The sequence below is a fragment of the Hypanus sabinus genome, chromosome 4, assembly GCF_030144855.1.
Source record: "Hypanus sabinus isolate sHypSab1 chromosome 4, sHypSab1.hap1, whole genome shotgun sequence".
Classification (NCBI taxonomy): domain Eukaryota; kingdom Metazoa; phylum Chordata; class Chondrichthyes; order Myliobatiformes; family Dasyatidae; genus Hypanus; species Hypanus sabinus.
Window position 1 is genome coordinate 172,531,720 of NC_082709.1, and position 21,510 is coordinate 172,553,229.

At 43.2% G+C, this 21,510-nt stretch overlaps 1 protein-coding gene across 5 annotated transcripts in view; it reads right to left on the reverse strand.

The window, feature by feature from the left end:
• The window catches only part of LOC132393496 (bromodomain and WD repeat-containing protein 1-like), a 158,105-nt gene that overhangs the window by 106,689 nt on the left and 29,906 nt on the right, over nt 1-21,510 (reverse strand). For all 5 annotated transcript variants that reach the window (XM_059968828.1, XM_059968825.1, XM_059968826.1 and 2 more), the window contains 5 exons: nt 16,615-16,685; nt 13,739-13,839; nt 11,548-11,588; nt 7,407-7,505; nt 1,306-1,456 (listed from right to left, as the gene is read on the reverse strand). In XM_059968828.1, the coding sequence (XP_059824811.1) occupies nt 1,306-1,456; nt 7,407-7,505; nt 11,548-11,588; nt 13,739-13,839; nt 16,615-16,685 (463 nt within the window). The remainder of the gene's footprint in view (nt 1-1,305; nt 1,457-7,406; nt 7,506-11,547; nt 11,589-13,738; nt 13,840-16,614; nt 16,686-21,510) is intronic.

A 21,510-nucleotide genomic window follows, 5' to 3' on the forward strand; every position in this document is an offset into this window, starting at 1 on the left:
ATTAAAGCATACAATCATATTTATTAAGCTTTTTTAAAATCTGTGGATCATGAAAATTTTGTCGCATTACATCAAAACTGAAAGTAAGCACTGTCAGCCAAGTGCACACCTGTTGCAAGAAGGGTTAAAGCCCTCTACCTTACCAATTCAAACAACAATGTTATTACCAAGTCAACCCCTGACAGTTGAAATTTAATATTCTGCCCCATGTTAAGTTTGTCTTTTCTATGTGTAATAATTGTGGTATTATTGAAGAGGAGGCCAAGTATACAGTGCCTGTGTTTCATAGTCAAAAGTGACTTTAATACAATCGAATCTATGTTTTCCAAGAAGTAATTGTAAAACAAACATAAATTGTTTAAAGCTTTGGAAATGAGGACACAGAAAAATAGTGCTGGTTAATCATTTGGATTCTATTTGTATCTGTTTTTAACACTGGGGCACCATGGTAAAGTAGCGGTTAGCGTAATGCTACTACAGCTCAGGACATCAAATTTCAGAGTTCAATTCCAGCATCCTCTGTAAGACGGTCTGTATGTTCTTCCAGTGAGGGCGTGGGTTTCCTCCCACAGTCCAAAGATGTGCTGGTTAACATATTACTTGGTCATTGCAAACATCCTGTGATTAGAGCAGGGTTAAATAGGTGGGTCAGTGGGCGGCACAGCTCAATAGGCCAGAAGGGTTTTCTCCCTAGATAAATAAATCTCGTTTGCCTCAGCACAATTTTTTGGTATGCTTCTCACACTGCTAAACTGTATAATGGGATCCCAAAATCCAGGAAAGGAAATAAACTTAAACTATAAAATGCAAAAAAAATTAATACATTAGCTCAAAAATAGAGGAGGGAGCCAGTTTGAATGATAAGAGATAAGCAAAGGGAGAGAGTTTAATATGTTCGTCATATTCAGTTGATAGTATAACATTATTTATTATGATATTCCATTAGGTGTCAACAATGAATGCTTAGATCAAGATTCCTACAGCATTTCTTAAGATATTCAAGTCCACCTACATGTTTACCAATATGATGTATCCATGACAACTCGTAAACGAACAGACTTGGTATTTGTATATTCATTCAATTTTACCAGAACTTAAAGCAAACTGCAGATCTTGAGATAGATGATGATGATAATAATAATGATAATAATAATAATAATAATAATAATAATAATATGAGCTTATTTACATGTAAGCCTTTCATAGTGACTAAAGTAGTGCACCTGATAATATTAAATTACTCAGCATTGGTCAGTCAGTTTTGCAGTGTGTTAATCCTCGACATATAATTTGACTACTACTCACCATTAGGATATGCAGCAATTGTCCAGAATAAGAATCCCACACCTTTAAAGTATGGTTGTTGACAGCAGTGATTACAGTATTGTCATGACGGTCCCATGCCACCATTGTTACTTTAAGTTTTGTGATCTTATCATCACCTGGACAAGCGTCACTATTAAAAATACAATAAATACAGAGAAATCAAAAATAACTTGCAAATATCACAATGATGAAAAACCAAAAGTAACACAATATTAAAATATAAATTCAGGGAATACATTGGAATTTTCTCAAATTTCCTTCTCTTTTAGTTCCTCATCAACATCATCCATTTCATCAATGCTGGAGACATTTACAATATAGCTGTAATAAAGCATGTCAAAAATAATTGTGTTACGTACCCCATAACTGGGTCACTTACCAGCAAAGATAGAGAGGTCCATTAAAGTCTGATGGTACTATTTTTAACAGTATTTATTGATAAAAATACACAAAAATAATATCAATGCAAATATACAGATAATATACATCGTCAATACTAAATCTAAAAATGCAGGTATAATAATAATAATCAATAAGAAATAGCTCTATCGTTGTCTAGGGGATAATGTATCGTCTGATGGAAATATAGAAGTCACTTTAGTTCATTCAAGCTGCAGCTTTTTGGTTGGAGAGAAAGACAGATTAAAACTTGCCCATTCCTTTTATGATGTCAATCCTTCGAGAGTCATTGGGAGTTGATTTCCCCGTTGTTAGCTAAAAACCGTTCTTTCATGGTAAAGGACCACCGATTCCGGGGCAAATGGAAAAAGACGCACGTGGCCTTCCCACCGGCTTTCGCTATTACAGGATCACTAGCATTTCTTCTGGTGCGTCTGAGGGGCTGTTCTTACAGACCTTCTTTTATCCTGACTCACAGGGTCTCAGATGACAATCAGGATGGGATGACAACCTCCACCAACCTCCCCCTTGGTTCACTGCCTGGGGCTTCGATGCATCGTACCGGATTCAATACACAATTCTGTCTCCAAGAGACAACAGCCGGTATCAATGGTTCCACCTTTTTGGAGGCCAAGGCACATTCCAAATTCTTTGTGGATTCTGCATGTCTTTCTCTCATTTCCTGGGTCTCCTGAACTGACTTAATAGTGATCTTGCAATTCTCACAAAGGAGGGAGCTACCCCGCACCCTTCGGCCCCTCAGAGCTGTGGCACATTCGTAACAATTGTAATTTTAGAATGTTACAATTAAGCCACATAAACCTCTCTGTTGAGGTAGATTAAGGTAGTTCACATGTCAGAAAATAATCTGAATTTGCTTCTTATTCTCCACATGTGTACAATTATAGCATGAAGTACTTGCAAAACCCCTTTGAAAGTTCATCAACACTACTCAGTAGAAAACCCCGAACACTAGCAAATCTGCAGATGCTGGAAATTCAAGCAACACACACAAAATGCTGGTGGAATGCATCAGGCTAGGCAGCACCTATAGGAAGAAGCACAGTTGACGTTTCTGGCCTAGACCGTTCGTCAGGACTAACTGAAAGGAAAGATAGTAATGTGGCAACCCACTTTCTGCGCAGGCGAACCGGCTCACAAATAGTCAGCGCGCGGGGGGAGACTTTGGTAATGCACCTCTGACGTCATTTCCGCCCGCAGAGGGCGGGCGCTAAGGATTTAAATGCCAGCACCGCGAAGTTTGAATAAACTAGTCTCGAAACGACTTACCGACTGCGTATCGTTACTTCAGTGGTGTGTAGCACATCGCTACATTGGTGGCCCCAACGGTCCAAACGGGATTTGGACCAAAGATGACCGACTCTTCATCTGTTCACGCAGTTTCATTAAAACTGCTGACTTTCTGGATGCTGCGATGGATGCATGTGGTTTAGCCAAGCAGAAGCCCAGCTCCAGATTCGGCAGATATCCTCTGATTCCACGCGTTACTATGACATGGTGAGTGCCCTTGACCAGGAGACGGCTGCCCAGGTTGCAGATTTCATACAGTTGCCCCCGGAAGAAGGCATGTATGAAGCATTCAAGGCACTGCTCATTGGGACCTTTGGCCTCTCACGGCATGAGCGGGATGCCTGCCTACTTCACCTGGACGGTTTGGGAGACAGACTGCCATCAGCATTGATGAACGAGATGCTGTCCCTGGCTGACGGACACAAGCCCTGCCTCATGTTCGAGCAAGCTTTCCTAGAGCGACTGTCCGAGGACATACATCTGCTGCTGGCCGACGCAGATTTCAGCGACCCCCGGAAGGTGGCGGCCCGGGCAGACGTACTGTGGAAAGTCAAGAGGGAGAGTGCGGCATCCGTCTGTCAGATTACCAGGCCATGTGCCCAATAGCAGACCAGACCCGGCGGGGGGCGCACACAACACAGAAGCAGGAGTGAGGAGGACAGTGAACAGTGGTGTTTCTACCACCAGCAGTGGGGCACAAAAGCCCGCTGTTGTCGCCTGCCCTGCAAGGGCCAGGGCCAGATGCCGCTAATGACTATGGTGGCAGGCCACCAGGACAGCCTCTTGTACGTCTGGGACAAACAGTCAGAACGCTGCTTCTTGGTCGACACCGGAGCGAAGATCAGTGTCTTGCCCCCGACAGGGTACGACACCCGCAACTGGAAGCCAGGACCCACCCTGAGGGCTGCAAACGGCAGCACGATACAGACCTATGGCACCTGCACAGTGCAGCTGCAGTTCGGCGCCAGCCGGTTCACATGGGACTTCATACTGGCCGCGGTGGCCCAACCACTCCTGGGGGCGGGCTTCTTGTGAGCTCACAGCCTGCTGGTCGACTTGCGAGGGAAAAGACTGGTACATGCCGAGACTTTCCAGAGACATTCTCCCTGGGTGAAGCCAAGTTGCCGGCCCCACACCTAGACTCCATCATGCAGTTGGACAATGAATTCACCAGAATCCTGGCGGACTTTCCATCGATTCTGGCACCACAGTTCACGGCAGCCATGCCCAGACACAGGGACCACCCCTCCATGCCCTCGCACGAAATCTCCCCCTGGAAAAGCTCCGCCTGGCGAAGGAGGAGTTCAGAGGATGGAGGAATTGTGGATTGTACGGAGGTCCGACAGCCCATATGCCTCCCCCCTGCACATGGTGCCCAAAGTAGCTGGGGGTTGGAGACCATGCAGCGACTACCGCAGACTGAACGAGGCTACCACTCCAGACTGCTACCCCTTGCCACACATACAGGACTTTGCAGCAAACCTGCACGGGGCAAGAATCTTTACCAAAGCAGACTTCGTCCAAGATACCATCAAATCCCAGTGCACCCTGAAGACATCCCCAAAACAGCACTCATCATCCCGTTCAGCCTGTTCGAGTTCCTCTGAATGCCGTTCCAGCAGCTAATGGACACAGTGGGATGTGACCTGGACTTTGCATTCATCTATTTGGACGACATCCTTATAGCCAGCAGTTGTCGTCAGGAGCATCTGTCCCACCTCCGCCAGCTCTACTCCCGCCTGAGTGATTTCAGCCTCATGATCAACCCGACCAAATGCCAGTTCAGTCTCAATACCATCGACTTCCTGGGCCACAGGATTACCAAAGACTGGGCAACAACTCTGCCTGCCAAGGTAGACGCGATCTGCCACTTTGCCCGGCCCAACACGGTCAAAGACCTCCAGGAGTTCATTGGTATGGTGAACTTCTACCACCATTTCCTCCCCTCAGCAGCCCGTATCATGCGCCCTTTGTACACCCTGATGTCGGGTAAAGGGGTAAAGGCAAGGACATTACTTGGGACGAGGAGGTCACGGCCGCTTCCATTAAAGCCAAGAAAGCCTTGGCAAATGCCACGATGCTGGTGCACCCCAGAATGGAAGTTCCGACCACCCTCACGGTGGACATATCCAACACAGCAGTCGGTGGGGTACTGGAGCAGCTCATCGAGGGGCGCTGGCAACCCCTGGCGTTCTTCAGCAAGCACCTATGACCACTCAAACTCAAGTACAGTGCTTTCGACCAGGAGCTGTTGGCACTGTATCTGGCAATCCAGCATTCCAGGTACTTCTTAGAAGGCAGGCCGTTCGCTGCGTTCACGGACCACAAACCGTTGACCGTCACGTTCACGAAGGTGTCCGATTCCTGGTCAGCTCGCCAGCAGCGACATCTGTCCTACATCTCCGAGAACACGATGGACATCCAGCATGTCTCAGGAAAGGACAACGTCATGGTGGACGCACTCTCCAGAACAGCTGTCCAGGCCCTGTCCCTGGGGGTGGACTATGCAGCACTGGCGGAGGCGCAGCAGGCAGACGACGAGATGCCCAGCTACTGAACTGCAGTCTCCGGTTTGCAGCTGCAAGACTTTCTCGTAGGCCCAGGTGATAGGACCCTCCTGTGCAACGTGGCTATCAGCCAACCTCGCCCCATCGTCCCGGCAGCCTGGAGGCAGCCAGTTTTCGACTCCATACATGGTTTGGTACACCCATCCATCCGGACAACCATCCGGCTGGTCTCCAGCAAGTTCGCATGGCACGGACTTCGCAAACAGGTCAGTGAATGGGCCAGAACGTGCACGCAGTGCCAAACAGCCAAGGTGCAGCGGCACACTAAAGCCCCGCTGCAGCAGTTCGAACCCATCCACCGGAGGTTTGACCACATTCATGTGGATATCGTGGGCCCCGTATCAGTGTCCCGAGGAGCGCGGTACCTCCTAACGATGGTAGACCGGTTCACGAGGTGGCCAGAGGCGGTCTCGCTCACCGACACAACTGCTGATTCCTGCACCCGAGCACTGATCGCAACCTGGGTAGCACGCTTCGGGGTAACTGCCCACATTACCTCCGACAGAGGCACGCAGTTCACCTCCAGCTTGTGGTTGGCTGTGGCCAGCCTATTGGGAACGCAACTGCACCACACGACTGCCTACCACCCACAGTCGAACGCTTCCACCATCACTTTAAGTCGGCTCTCATGGCCCGCCTGAGAGGACCTAACTGGGTGGACAAGCTTCCCTGGGTCCTGCTTGGAATTCGTACAGCGCCCAAAGAGGATCTGCACGCCTCGTCAGCCAAGTTGATGTACGGCGCGTCCCTGGTCGTCCCGGGAGAGTTCATACCAGCCCCAAGGGGGCAAGAGGAAGAACCCGCAGCAGTCCTGGACAGGCTACGCGAAAGGCTCGGCAACCTGGCCCCCGTACCAACTTCACAGCACGGACGGACCCTGGCCCATGTACCCAAAGACCTGCAGAACTGCAAGTTTGTGTTTGTACGAAGGGGCAGACACCGGGCACCGCTACAGCGACCGTACGAGGGGCCATTCAAGGTGATCAACAACAATGGGTCCACATACGTTCTGGACATTGGGGGGGAGAGAGGAGGTTTTCACGGTTGACCAACTCAAACCAGCCCATGTGGACTTGGCGCAGCCGGTCGAGGTTCAGGTACCGTGGCGCAGAGGCAGACCTCCCAAACAGAGGCTGATCCAGACTGTGGACATTGGAGGGTGGACATTGGAGGGTGTATCGCCGGTTTGGGGGGGGGGGCGGGGGGGAGGGTTATGTGGTGACCCACTTTTTGCACAGGCGAACCGGCTTACAAATAGCCAGTGCGTGGGGGGAGACTTTGGTAATGCACCTCTGATGTCATTTCCACCCAGAGAGGGCGGGCACAAGGGATTTAAATTCCAGCACTGTGAAGTTTGAATAAACTAGTCTCAAAACGACTTACCGACCGTGTCGTTATTTCAGCGCTGTGTATAGCACATCACTACAGTAAGAGATTTGAAAGTGGGGGGGAGGAGGAGGGGGAGATCTGAAATGATAGGAAGATCTGTCCCTCCCCCTCTCAAATCTCTTAATATCTTTCCTTCCAGTTAGTCCTAACAAAAGGTCTCAGCCCAAAACATCAACTGTGTTTCTTCCTATAGATGCTGCCTGGCCTGCTGCGTTCCACCAGCATTTTGTGTGCAGAAAACACCAACGTGAAAAGCAACATGTAACTATATTCAGTGAAAAACTATACTACACAAAGCAAAAAACAAATAAATCTGAATGCTAATACACCTGCAGTTAAATACCTTACAGCCATTTGTTTAGATACTCATATACGACAATACAAATTTTAATAACAGAAAATCCCAAATCTTACCCTGGCAATTTGGCACTCATGTCCAGTAAGAGACTTCTCCACTCTTGGGACTGGTACTGCCAGATTCGTGCTGTTCCATCTCTGCTACCACTGACAAATCTAATTTATAAAAATAAGCAAGACAAAGTTTCACCATGCAGATGCAAAATCCAAATATAAGCAAAGAACATAGAGCCATAGAATTGTAGAAGTAGAGAAACAGGTCCTTCAGCCTATCTAGTCCATGCCAAAACCATTTAAACTACTTTCTTCCATCAATCTGCACCAGGACCATAGCCCTCCTTAACGTTATTGTACATGAACCTATTCAAACCTCTCCCAAACATTGAAAACAAGCACACATGTACCACTTGTGTGAGCAGCTCATTCCACACCCTCACAACTCTGAGTGAAGAAATTTCCCCTCATATTCCACTTAAACCTCCCACCTTGTACTTTTAACCCATAACCACTGGTTATAATCCCACCCAACCTCAATGGAAAAAGCGTGCTTGCATTTATCCTATCCATTATATCCAGAAATATATAATTTTATACACCTCTATCAAATCTCCTCTCAATCTTCTACATTCCAAAGAACACAAACTTAACCTATTCAATTTTTCTTTATAATTCAGGTCCTCCAGACCAGGTAACATCCTTGTAAATTATATCTGCACTCTTTCAATCTTATTTACATCTTTCCCGTAGATAGATGAACAAAACCTCAGACAATACCCCAAATCAGGCTTCACCAACGTACAACTTCAACATAACATCCCATCTTCTATACTCAATACATTGATTGATGAAGGTCAATGTGCCAAAAGCTTTCTTTACAACCCTACCTGTGACACCAGTTTCAATGAATTATGGCCCTATATTACCAGATCCCTCTGTTCTACCACACTCAGTGCCCCACCATTCACTGTGTAAGACTTACCCTGGTTGGTCCTACCCCCTCACTTGTCTGTATTAAATTCCATCTGCCGGTTTTTAGCCCATTTTTCCAGCTAATGCAAATCCCTCTGCAAGCCACAATAGCCTTCCTCACTATCCAATGGACCCCCAGTCTTGATGTCATCCGCAAATTTGCTGATCCGGTTAACTACATTGTCATCTATATCAATGATCTGGATATTAAACAACACATGCATCCAGTCATAGAGGAAACCCTCTACCACTGCTCTCTGGCTTCTCCCACAAAGCCAATGTCTTATCCAATTTACTACCTCATCTTGAATGCTGAGCGACTGAACCTTCTTGATCAGCCTCCCATGTGTGATCTTGTCAAATGCCTTACTAAAGTTCATGTAGACAATATCCACTGCCTTACTTTCATCCACTTCCCTAGTAACTTCTTCAAAAACTCTAGAACATTGGTTAGACATGACCTACCATGCATGAAGCCATGCTGACTATCCTTAATCAGTCCATGTCTATCCAAATACAAATATCCAGTGCCTTACAATACCTTTCAATAACTTTCTCACCATTAATGTCAGACTCACCGGCCTATAATTTCCTGGTTTATGTTTAGAGCCCTTTTTTTAAGCAGCAGAACATAGTCAATCCTCTGGTACTGCCCATGTCGCTAGGGTTGATTTAAGTATCCCTGCTAGTGCCCCTGCTATTTCTGCACTTGCCTCTCATAGGGTCTGAGGGAACACCTCCTCAGGCCCTGGGGATTCATCCACCCTGATTTCCCTCAGGGTAGCAAAGACCTCCTGTTCTGTAATCTGTAAAGGGGGCCATGAAGTTGATACCATTTAGCCTCGCTTCTATAGATTTTGGATCCATTTCCTGAGTAAATACACATGCATATCCCTCTGTAAACTTTGAAAGCTTTCTTCACTGTCCAATGCACCCCCAATCTTGGTGTCATCCACAAATTTGCTAATCCAGTTACCTACATTATCATCCAAATCATTGATATATATGACAAGCAACAAAGCCTTCCAGTCAGAGAGGAGATCCTCTACTAACACTTTCATTCCCCTACCATTCTACGACCACTTTATTATCTCTACCGTTCCCTTAAGATCAGCCCCATCTGTTTTGGCTCCACACGTGGATTGTTATTCTGGTGTTCCAGAGGAAAAATTCTGTCCCTTGCAATCCTTTTGCTTATGAAAGATAAGCTTTGAAAATGCAAGGAATCTGGCAACTTTTTTTTTTGTTTCTGTATTTCTAAAATAATGCCAATGTTAATAAATGATTAGCAGAGAAACAGTTAACTCTATCTGTCTGCGAAATGCATTGGTTTGGCTGTGGGGATAACAAAATCCTATTCCTTAAAAATCCAGTGCTACAGAAACACCAGCAGTAGTTCCAAAGAACCTCATCCATGACAGAGACAGGATATATAAAGAAGATGGGCTACACCTAGAGACAATGTGTAAGACTGGCCCACAACAGAAGACACTAAATGAGCTGCTGACAGCAGCCTATGCCCTAAAACTGGTGATAGGACTTAAGTAACGAGAAAAATAGGTTAAGACAAAACCATTTTGATAACTATAACAACAAATTACTGCTGAGTTAGAGCCCATTTAAATGGCACCTTAAATCTGGAAGATAATTACTTTAAATGTTATTAAATTGGTTATAATTCCCCATCAAAATAATAAATTACACACCTTTTATTTCATAAATTCATTCTACTACATATAATACCAAATTTACAATGATTACATTTTTAATTTTAGAATACATATTTTCCTTAAGGGGAATTCTTGCCTGACAGATCTCTGGAACTATTAGAGGAAATAACTAGAAAGACAAAGGATAATTGGTAGATGGTGCTTGCTTGGATTTTCAGAAGGCCTTTGACAAGGTGCCACACAAGAATGTTTACCAAGATAAGAGCCCATAGTATTATTACAATGGATAGAAGACTGTCTGATTGGCAGGAGGAAAAGAGTGGGAATAAAGGGAGCCCTTTCTAGTTGGCTGTCGGTGATGAGTGATATTCCACAGGAATCTGTTTTTGGACTGCTTCTTTTTACAGTAAGTGTCAATGATTTTGATAACAGAACTGATGGTTTTGTGAACAAGTTTTTAAACAATAAGATAGGTGCAGAGACATGTAGTATTGAGGAAACAAGTTGTCTGAAGAAGGACAAGACAGATTGAGATAATGGGCAAAGAAGTGGGAGATGGAATGTGGTGTAGGGAAGTGTATGGTCATACATTTGTTAGAAAGAATAAACGAATCAGAGGTGCAAAGGGACTTGGGAGTCCATGTGCAGGATTCCCTGAAGATTACCTTGCAGGTCTAGTCAGTGGAATGAAAGGCAAATATAATGTTAGCATTCATTTTTAAGAGGGCAAGAATATAAAAATATGGATGTAATGCTGAAGCCTTACAAGTCATTGGTTAGACCATCTTGGAGTACTGTGAACAGCTTTGAGCCCCTTATCTAAGAAAATATGTGCTGGCATTGAAGAGGGTCACAAAAATGATTCCTGAAATGATGGCTCTGGGCCTGTACTTGTTAAAAGAGTATAGAAAAATGAGGGAGGGGGTGATCTCATTGAAACTTATTGAATACTGAAAGGCCTAGAGTGGATAATGGAGAGGATATTTCCTATAGTGAGGGAATCTAGACCTAGAGAGTAGAACTTACAATAAAAGGACATCCATTTAGAACAAATATGAGAGGAACTTCTTTAGCCAGAGGATAGAAAACTTAAGGAATTCTTTGCCTCAGAAAGTTGTGGAGGCCAATTTGTTGGGTAAATTTAAGGAGGAGGTTGATGGGTTCCGGTTTACTGCGGGTGTCAAAGGTTACAGGGATAAAGCAGGAGATGGGCTGAATGTCTGAACTTTGCCTCTATGTTTTACAGTCTCTTTTCAAGATTACATAGGATAAACAGTTTTGTAAAATACTATCTTCAGAATACCCTTTAACTAACAAAACCATGCAACTTTTAATAGATGAAAATCACTTCATTAAAACTACTGTATTAACTAATGTGAACATATATATTCAGCAGATTAAATGTGTTGCTTTGAACAAAACTGTTGCAATGGTAATCTAGTTATGAACAAGTTATAATCAGGTATTTCCAGTAATTGCCAGGAAGCATTATAGACAGCAAACCAAAATAACAATGTTATTACATTATTAACACATACAGTAACATATAAAATATTTACCTATCACCATTGTTCGAGAACTGAATACTGTCTACTTTGTCCTGGAACAGTAAAGATAAATGTCAATATTTAAGAAAATACTAACAAAACACAGCTTGTATGTCCGCTATTTTAACGCCAGTCACGTACAACAATAATCTCATTGCATTGTACAATTGATACATTTTTTGTTACATAGAAGGCTGCCCACAAAAATAAATATATTATGTACTCTGCAGAAAAGTAAGCTAAAATGATGGAAAGACAAGTTTGTCGGCATTTGACAAAGGACCTATTAAATTATTCTTCGGATTTCAGACATTGAAAGCATTTGATCATTCCATTTCTTTACATTGGTTATTGGCATTTGGCTTAGTAGTTAATCACACCTCTGAATCACAGTACCATATGTTAAGCCGCCTTTTCAGCAACACTTGAAAGTACAGGATTATGGACATCAGGCAGAAAAAAGTGTTGAGAATAATAGTCATATCAGCTATTAACTTATTTAATAGAAGGGCAGGCTCAAGTTGCCACATGTTTCCTCCTGTTCCTTACGCTCATATTCTGGTCACTAATTGTAAGCTAGGCTGAAATGAACAGACAATACTGATGTCAAGTCAATTGTTTCCAGATACAGGTACCTCCATTAGAAAGAAAGATTCAATACAACATTAATTTAAAACAGTGGAAGAGAAAGCTTGCTTCATGAACTAATTAGCTTTGAAGAAAAACACCAGAACGTACATGCTTTTCTCCGGGAGGGCCATCAGTGTGAAAGAGGCAAGACATTGGGTCATTCTTGTACAAATATTTAAAACATGCTCCATAAAGTCATTTTGTTCGATTATTTTGTGGGAGGTAAATATTACTACAAGGCCAGCATTGTTCATGCCACTTAACTCATTGTGAACCATATAGTTGAATTATTGAAATCCTTCCGGTGAGGTTACTCACACAGTAATGTGAGGGGGAATTTCCAGGATTTAAACCAGCAAAAATTTATTTCCAAGATAGGATGTTATATTAAGTATCCTTTAAGTGGTGGCATTCTCTTGCAGCTCCTAAAATGCTTCGAAAAAATCTAGTGGCATGTTTGGGAGTGGAGAGATGCTGCCAAAATAATCTTGCCAAATAATTGTAATGTTCTTTGTAGATGGCACACACTAGACACAAGGACTAACAATGGACTGAGTAGTGAAAATTTGAAAATGTAGATGTACTAATAATGTTCTGATTGCTGGATACTATTACGCCTCATATAGGTTTCCTCTGAATGTTCTGATTTCCTTCCTCATCCTAAAGGCATGTAAGTGGGTAAATTAATTGTCTGATATAAATTGTCCCTGGTTAAAAAAAAGAATCTGGGGGAGATTAATGGGAACGTGTAAAAACGAAATGAGATTCATGTAAATAAACTTTTAAATGCCAGCACATTTTATGGGTCTGTTTCCACACTGAATGATACTGTCAGTTAAGTTTACTACAGTAAGGAACTCCTGCAACTGTCTTTGGGCTTAAATTATTGACCTCCAGTATCTTTGTTTGAATGAAATGTGGCCCAGCCAGGGTTTCCAACCTGGGATCCACAGACTGGTTAGTTAATGGCTGAGGTCCATGGCATAAAAAAGGCTGGGAACTGCTGCACTAGAATTACCTTGATTATCATTGGCTTCAGTTTTATCAGGAGTCCTTAACATAATATTCATTCAAATATCATCTTGATATCGCAGGCCAACATTCTCAGTTCAATGTTTTAATTCACATCTGTAGTTTACATTTGAGCCAATAGTGTAACAATATTTGTAGCAGAGTGGTTTTAGTGAATCTCAAAGCATCATTAGATGTAATTTTTAAGATTCCCTTAAACCAATATAAATTCTTTAAACAGAGAGATGAAACAAGTTTAGGAAATTCTAATTATTGTTTTAGCACCTGAAACTGCCTTTTTTTCCCACAAAACTCTCTCTTCCTTAAACACAATTGTCCCATTGAACTAAGTAGGCAATCATTTACTATTAAAAACAGATGCAATCAATGGTAATTGTGTAGGTAAAGCAATTGATTAATGACTAATGCTTGAATTGAAAGCAATTTCAATGTTTTTAAAAGCTACCAGATAACATATTTGTTTTAAACAATAATCCCAAATTATTAAGCAGTAATCAGAAATCAAATAAAATGTGCTTCAAAACTTCAGGAACATCTTTACCACATGAGATTCTAATTCAGAAATCTTCTCAGGTGTTCCAGATCCCAGATAATATATTCTAATCACATGATCACTGCTGCCAGCTGCTAGAAACATACCACCTTATGAGAGAAAATAATTAATATGTAAATTAGAAGAATGGAAAAACTGCAAACAAAAATACAGAACTCTCATTTCAGATTTTCTACAGATACATGGTACAGCATTAACACTGAAAGCACTAAGAGTCCAGTACAATAAACCCTCAACTTTTATGTAATTAATGGTTAAGTATGGCAAATTTCTGGTGAAAACCCGGGTGCAGTATTCCAGCACCACTATACACGCATATAGCTTGAAAAGAATTATAAACCATTGTAATTGATTCTACCCCACATGAATTGCCTGTGGCATGGTTGCAATGGCGACGAGATGATTGTTCACCTTTTTGCAGACTGGGTTTGCAAAGAGGGTATGAAGAAAGACGCAAGGGCCTGTGTCACAGTTCACCCAGAGCAGCTGCGTGACAGAGCTCCCTCTGATGTACGGGCTGCTCTCAGGGGCACACATGGAGATGGACATCAGCCACGGCTGGCAGATCATCAACTCTGTGAATGATGCCCTTGGTCTGCCTGGAACTTGTTTGTCTGCCAGCACATTGAGATGGCTGTGGAGGAATGCTTCCAAATAACACAATCCAGACTGCAAGAGTAGGTACTGAGGAACACACTGAAGCTTGGTGCAGCCACAAGGGTTCAGTGGACAAGGACAACAGTGTAGGCTTATCCTGGACAGGGTGGGGCCATAGCTAACAAGGAAAGTCAAAGCTAATGTAAATGCAAAAGAGAGGGCATAGAGGTGCAGGAGTACAAATACTTAAGTGTTCACCTCAACAACAGACTTGACTGGAAAACCAACACCAAAGCTGTTTCCAAGAAGGGGATAAGCAGACTATTTTCTAAGGAAGCTGAGATCCTTCAATGTGTGCAGCAGGATGTTGGAGATCTTTTACCAGTCTGTTGCAGCAAGTGCAGTCTTCTTTGCAGCTTTAAGTTAGGGGAGCAGCATCGGTGCTGGTGATGCAAAAAGACTAAATAAACTAATTAAAAAGGCTGGACCCGGATTCTTGAGTTAGTGGTAGGGAGGAGGTCACTAAGCAAACTTATCCATTATGGACAATCTGGCATATCCTCTTCATGTCCTACTGAATAAGTAGCAGAGCACTCTTTCAAACAAACTCATTCAGTTCTGCTGTCACAAGGATCATTACAGAAAATCTTTCCTATCAGATGCAATAAGCATATACAAGAATTCATTTGTGCGACAGGAGAACACACACCATAGTACAATAGTCTGTTTTATCATTCATACATTACTGGACATTGGTAAATTATTATTCTGTATATTATTATTCTGTACTTTAATAGTTAAGTCTGCACATCGCTAAGTGTGTTTTTAAATGTCGCTGCTGTAGCAAAAGAATTTCTCACTTGGGATCAATAAAGTAGTTTGATTACTACTACTACTACTACTACTACTACTACTACTACTACTACTACTACTACTACTACTACTACTACTACTACAAGAAAAGCAAAAATTAGTGGGAAGATAGAGGATTGGGAAGCTTTTAAAAACTGACAGAGAGCAACCAAAAGAATCATTAGGAAAGGAAAGATGAAATATGAAAGCAAGCTAAACAAGCAGATAGTAAAAGCTTTTTCAGGTATGTAAATGCAGCTGGAGAAATAATAACAAGGGACAAAGAGATGGCAGATGAACTAAATGAGTATTGTGCATCAATCTTCACTGTGGAAGACACTAGCTGTGTGCCAGATGTGAAAGGCTGTGAAGGAAGAGAAGTGAGTACAGTTATTATTACAAGGGAAAAGATGCTCAAAAAATTGAAAGACAAATCATCTGGACCAGATGAACTGCACCCTAGGGTTCTGAAAGAGGTAGTGGTAGAGATTATGGAGGCATTTGTAATGATCTTTCAAAAAATCACTGGACTCTGGCATGGTGTCAGAGGACTAGAAAATTGCAAATATCACTCTCACTCTTTAAGAAAGGAGGAAAGTAGTTTTTGAAAGCAGATGTGGAAAGGCTGCATCCCATTGGTGGGAATGTCTAGGACAAAAGGGCACAGCCTCAGGATAGAGGAGTGTCCATTTAAAACAGATGTGCAGAAATTTATTTAACCAGAGGGTGGTGAATTTATGGAATTTGTTACTACAGGCAGCTGTGGAAGCCAGGTCATTGGGTGTTTGTAAGGCAGAGCTTGATAGTTTCTTAATCGATCATGGCATCAAAGGTTACGGGGAGAAGGCCGGTAAATGGAGTTGAGGGGAGAAAAGGATCAGCCATGATTGAATGGCAAAGCGGACTTGATGGGCCAAATGGCCTAATTCTGCTCCTATTTCTTATGGTGTATGGAAATTTTTGAACAAGTTGGCAAAAGCACAAACCTTCCCTACCAAGTTATTTCACAACAAGCATTAAAAGTTCCAAAGTGCAGAATTGGTACCTCTCTATTAGTGAACACATTTGTACAATCTCACAACACATAAAATTCTTACTCAACTCTGCAAACTCCACCTATCTCCCAGAGACAAAGAATAAACATATGCAGTTTTGAACATTTATGATCACTTCTGAAAATACCCGCGAAAGCATTTACTAAATTGTACTTACTGAATGAATTTATAATTAGGTCAATACTGACTATCTATGCTCTTCAAAATTTTATATATCTTTTTAAGGTTACCGTCCAGCATCCGATGTTTCAGAGCAGAACAAACACAGCTGATCTAAATTATCCTCATAGCCCTCCATTTCAGGCAATCACTTTCAGGATTCATAAAAATTAAAAAGTACGAAGTGTTTCTCATACTTACCAATGCTAAATGAGGAACAAATCATTGGAGAGCCTGGTCTCGACCGCTCTGTAAACTTCAATGGCTGATTCCTAATTGAAAGGAATTCAAGATCAAAGAAAAATACCTCTTTTTAACAAAACTTCTCAATAACTGTTTTTCTTTGTTTTTCAGATGAATGATAACATAGTGTTATAACAATCAAAGCTGAAATAACAGTCTTACCTACTGTTTTTAACTCCAATGCCTTCTTGAAAATTTGTAATTAAGCCATTTTGCCGAGATATAACCCAAGTGGTGCCCAAATGGCCATCAAATAAAGTTTATAAAGGAAAGCATATAGAAAAGGAAGATAAATGAAGAACAAATCATTGCACAGCATGGTCTCAACTGCTCCTGTAAACTTCAATCGCTAATTCAGAATTGAAAGGAATTCAAGATTGAATTCAAGGATAGTATGTTGTCTCCCTGGTACCGGGGTCGAGGATATCTCGGATTGAGTCCAAAGCAAACTTAAGTGGGAGGATGAGCATCAAAAATAGTGGTCTATGTGGGTACCAATGACATGGGTAGGATGAGTGACAAGGTTATGCACAGGGAGTTGAGAGTTAGGCGTAGTACCTCCAGAATTGTGATCTCAGAATTACTACCCATGCCACCTGTAAATGAGGCCAGAACAAGAAAGATTACACAGTTTTACACGTGGCTAAGCAGTTGGAGTAGGAGGGAGGGCATAAGATTTTTGGACCATTGGGCTCACTTCCAAGGAAAGTGGGACCTGTACAAAAGGGACAGTTTGCATCTGAACTGGAGGGGGACCAATATCCTATCAGAAAAGTTTGCTAATATTGCAAAGTGAGGGTTTAAACTAGAGTTGCAGGGGAATGGGAACCACAGTGCCAACAGTGGAGAGGCTGTGGAGACAGATGTTAGTAAGATCTCAGACAAAGTCAGCAACCAAAAGGTTGCGCATAGTTCAATGAGTGAACTGAGTTGTGCATATTTCAATGCAAGTAGTATTATAGGAAAAGTCGATAAGCTCAGGGCAGGAATCAACACTTGGAATTTTGACATTCCAGCCACAGGAACACAGAAAACCTACAGCACAATACAGGCCCTTCAAGCCCACAATGCCGTGTTGAACATGTACTTAGTTTAGAAATGACCTAGGATTACACAGAGCCCTTTATTCTCCTAAGCTCCATGTACTTATCCAGGAGTCTCTTAACAGACCCTACCATATCCGCCTCCATCACCATCGCCGGCAGCCCATTCCGTGCACTCACCACTCTCTGCGTAAAAGCCTTACCCAATATCTCCTCTGTACCTACTTCCAAGCATCTTCAAAATTGTGCCCTCTCGTGTTAGGCATTTCAGCCCTGGGAAAAAGCATCTGACTATCCACATGATCAATGCCTCTCATCATCTTATACACCTCTATCAGGTCACCGCACATCCTCCGTCGCTCCAAGGAGAAAAGGCCAAGTTCACTCAGCTTATTCTCATAGGGTATGCTCCGCAATCCAGGCAACATCCTTGAAAATCTCCTCTGCACCCTTTCTATAGTTTCCACATCCTTCCTGTAGTGAGGTGATCAGAACTGAGCACGGTACTCCAAGAGAGGTCTGACCAGGGTCCTATAAAACTGTAATATTGCCTCTCAGCTCTTAAACAGGCTCTTCCATGTAAACTCCATCTGCCACTTCTCAGCCCAGTTTTACATCCTAGCGATATCCACTGTAACCTCTGACAGCCCTCCACATTATCCACAACACCTCTAACCTTTGTGTCATCAGCAAATTTACTAACCCATCTCTCCACTTCCTCACACAGGTCATTTATAAAAATCACAAAGAGAAGGGGTCCCAGAACAGATCCCTGAGGCACACCATTGGTCACCGACCCCCATGCAGAATATCACCATTCTACAACCACTCTTTGCCTTCTGTGGGCACGCCAATTCTGGATCAACAAAGCAAGGTCCCCTTGGATCCTATGCCACCTTACTTGCTCAGTAAGCCATGCATGGGGTACCTTTTCAAATGCCTTGCTGAAATCCATATACACTACATCTATTGCTCTACCTTCATCAATGTGTTTAGTCACATCCTCAAAAAATTCAATCAGGCTCGTAAGGTATGATCTGCCTTTGACAAAGCCATGCTGACAATTCCTAATCATATTATGCCTCTCCAAATGTTCAGAAATCCTGCCTCTCACGATCTTCTGCATCAACTTACCAATCACTGAAGTAAAATTCACTGGTCTATCATTTCCTGGGCTATCTCTGCTCCCTTTCTTGAATAAGGGAACAACATCTGCAACCCTCCAATCCTGTCCCACTTGATGATGCAAAGATCATTGCCAGAGGATCAGCAATCTCCCCCCTTAACTCCCACAACAGCCAAGGGTCTATTTCATCCGGTCCCAGTGACTTATCCAATTTGATGCTTTCTAAAAGCTCCAGCACATCCTGCTTCTTAAAATCTATATGCTCAAGTTTTTCAGTCCACTGCAATCCATCCCTACAATCCCCAAGGTCCTTTTCTGTAGTGAATACTGAAGCAAAGTATTAAGTCATTAAGTACCTCTGCTATCTCCTCTAGTTCCATTCACACTTTTCTACTGTCATACTTGATTGGACCTATTCTCTCACAGTTTATCCTCTTGCTCTTCACATACTTGTAGAATGCCTTGGGGTGTTCCTTAATCCTGTCTACCAAAGCCTTCTCATGGCCCCTTCTGGCTCTCCTAATTTCATTCTTAAGCTCCTTGATAGCCTTTCAACCTTTCTTAAGCTTTTCTTTTCTTCTTGACTAGATTTTTAACAGCCTTTGTACACCATGGTTCCTGTACCCTACTATCCTTTCCCTCTCTCAATGGAACTTACCCATGTACAACGCCACGCAAATATCCCCTGAACATTTGCCACATTTCTGGCATACATTTCCCCGAGAACATCTGCTCCCAATTTATACTTCTAAGTTCCTGCCTGATAGCTTCATATTTCACTTTACTCCAATTAAACACTTCCCTAACTTGTCTGTTCCTATCCCTCTCCAATGCTGTGGTAAAGGAGATAGAATTGTGATTACCATCTCCAAAATGCTCTCCCATTGAGAGATCTGACCAGGTTCACTTCCCAAAACCAGATCAAGTACAGACTCTCCTCTTCTAGGCTTATCTACATGTTGTGTCAGGAAACCTTCCTGAACACACGTAATAAACTCCACCCCATTTAAACCCCTTGCTCTAGGAAGATGCCAAGCAATATTTGGGGAAATTAAAATCTCCCACCACCACAACCCTGTTGTTATTACACCTTTCTAGAATCTGTCTCCCTATCTGCTCCTCGATGTCCCTGTTACTATTGGGAGATCTATATAAAAAAAAACACCCAATAGAGTTATTGACCCCTTCCTGTTTCTAACTTCCACCTCTTCACTCAGTTAACAAACCCTCCATGACTTCCTCCTTTTCTGCTGCCTTGAAACCATCTCAGATCAACAGTGCTACACCCCTACCTCTTTTGCCTCCCTCTCTGTCCTTTCTGAAACACCTAAAGCCTGGCACTCTTAAGTAACCATTCCTGCCCTTGAGTCATCCAAGTCTCTGTAATGGCCACAACACCATAGCTCCAAGTACTGATCCATGCTCTGAGCTCGTCTACTTTGTTCATGATGTTTCGTGCATTAAAATAGACACATCTCAACCCATGTGTCTGAGCACATCATTTCTCTATCACTTGCCTATCCTCCCTCTCACATTCCCTGCAAGCTTCCTCTATTTGTGAGCCGACCTCCCCTTCCTTCGTCTCTTCAGTTCGGTCCCAACTCCCCAGCAATTTTAAATTCTCCCCAACAGCCTTAGCAAACCTCCCTGCCAAGATATTCATCCCCCTTGGATTCAAGTGTAACCCGTCCTTTTTGCACAGGTTGCGCCTGCCCCAAAAGAGGTCCCAAGGATCCAAAAAATTTAATCTCTGCTCCCTGCTCCAATTCCTCAGCCACACAGTTATCCTCCACCTCACTCTATCCCTATACACACTGTCGTGTGACACAGGCAGTAATCCCAAGATTACTACCTTTGAAGTCCTGCTTCTCAGCTTCTTTCCCAACTCCCTGCAGTCTACTTTCAGGACCTTTTCCTACCTATGTCATTAGTACCAATATGTACCATGCCCTCCAGCTGATCACCTTCTCACTTTGGGATATCGTGGAAGTATTCTGAAATATCCTGGACCCTGGCACCTGGGAAGCAAACTACCATCTGTGTTTCTTTCCTGCATCTGCAGAATCACCTGTCTGACCCCCTAAAAAGAGTCCCCTATCACTGTCGCCATCCTCTTCCTTTCCCTCCCCTTCTGAGCCACAGGGCCAGACTCTGTGCCAAAGGCACGGCCACTGTTGCTTCCCGCAGGTGGATTGTTCTCCTCCCCCCACCCCAACTGTACTCAAACAGGAGTACTTATTGTTAAGGGGGACAGCCACAGAGGTACTGTCTAGTATCTGACTCTTACCCTTCCCTCTCCTAACTGTTACCCACTTACCTGTCTCCCAAGGCCCCGGTGAGACTACTTGCCATTAGCTCCTCTCTATCACCTCCTCACTTTCCCTGACCAGACAAAGGTTATCGAGCTGCAGCTCCAGTTCCCTGATGGGGAACCCAAGGAGCTGCAGCTCGACGCACCTGGCACAGATACGGCCATCCAGGAGACTGGGAGTCTCCCTGACTTCCCACATCTGACACCCACTAAAGAACACTGGCCTCACAGACATACTTCCTATTCCTCACAGGTAGCTGACCTCGCCTCGACATGCTATCGACGAAGCCCCATTGAACCAAAAGCCCTCCTACTCTGTCTACCTCTGTCGCTCACGCCTCTGACTTCCACTCTAGAGAGCCATTAGTGAAACT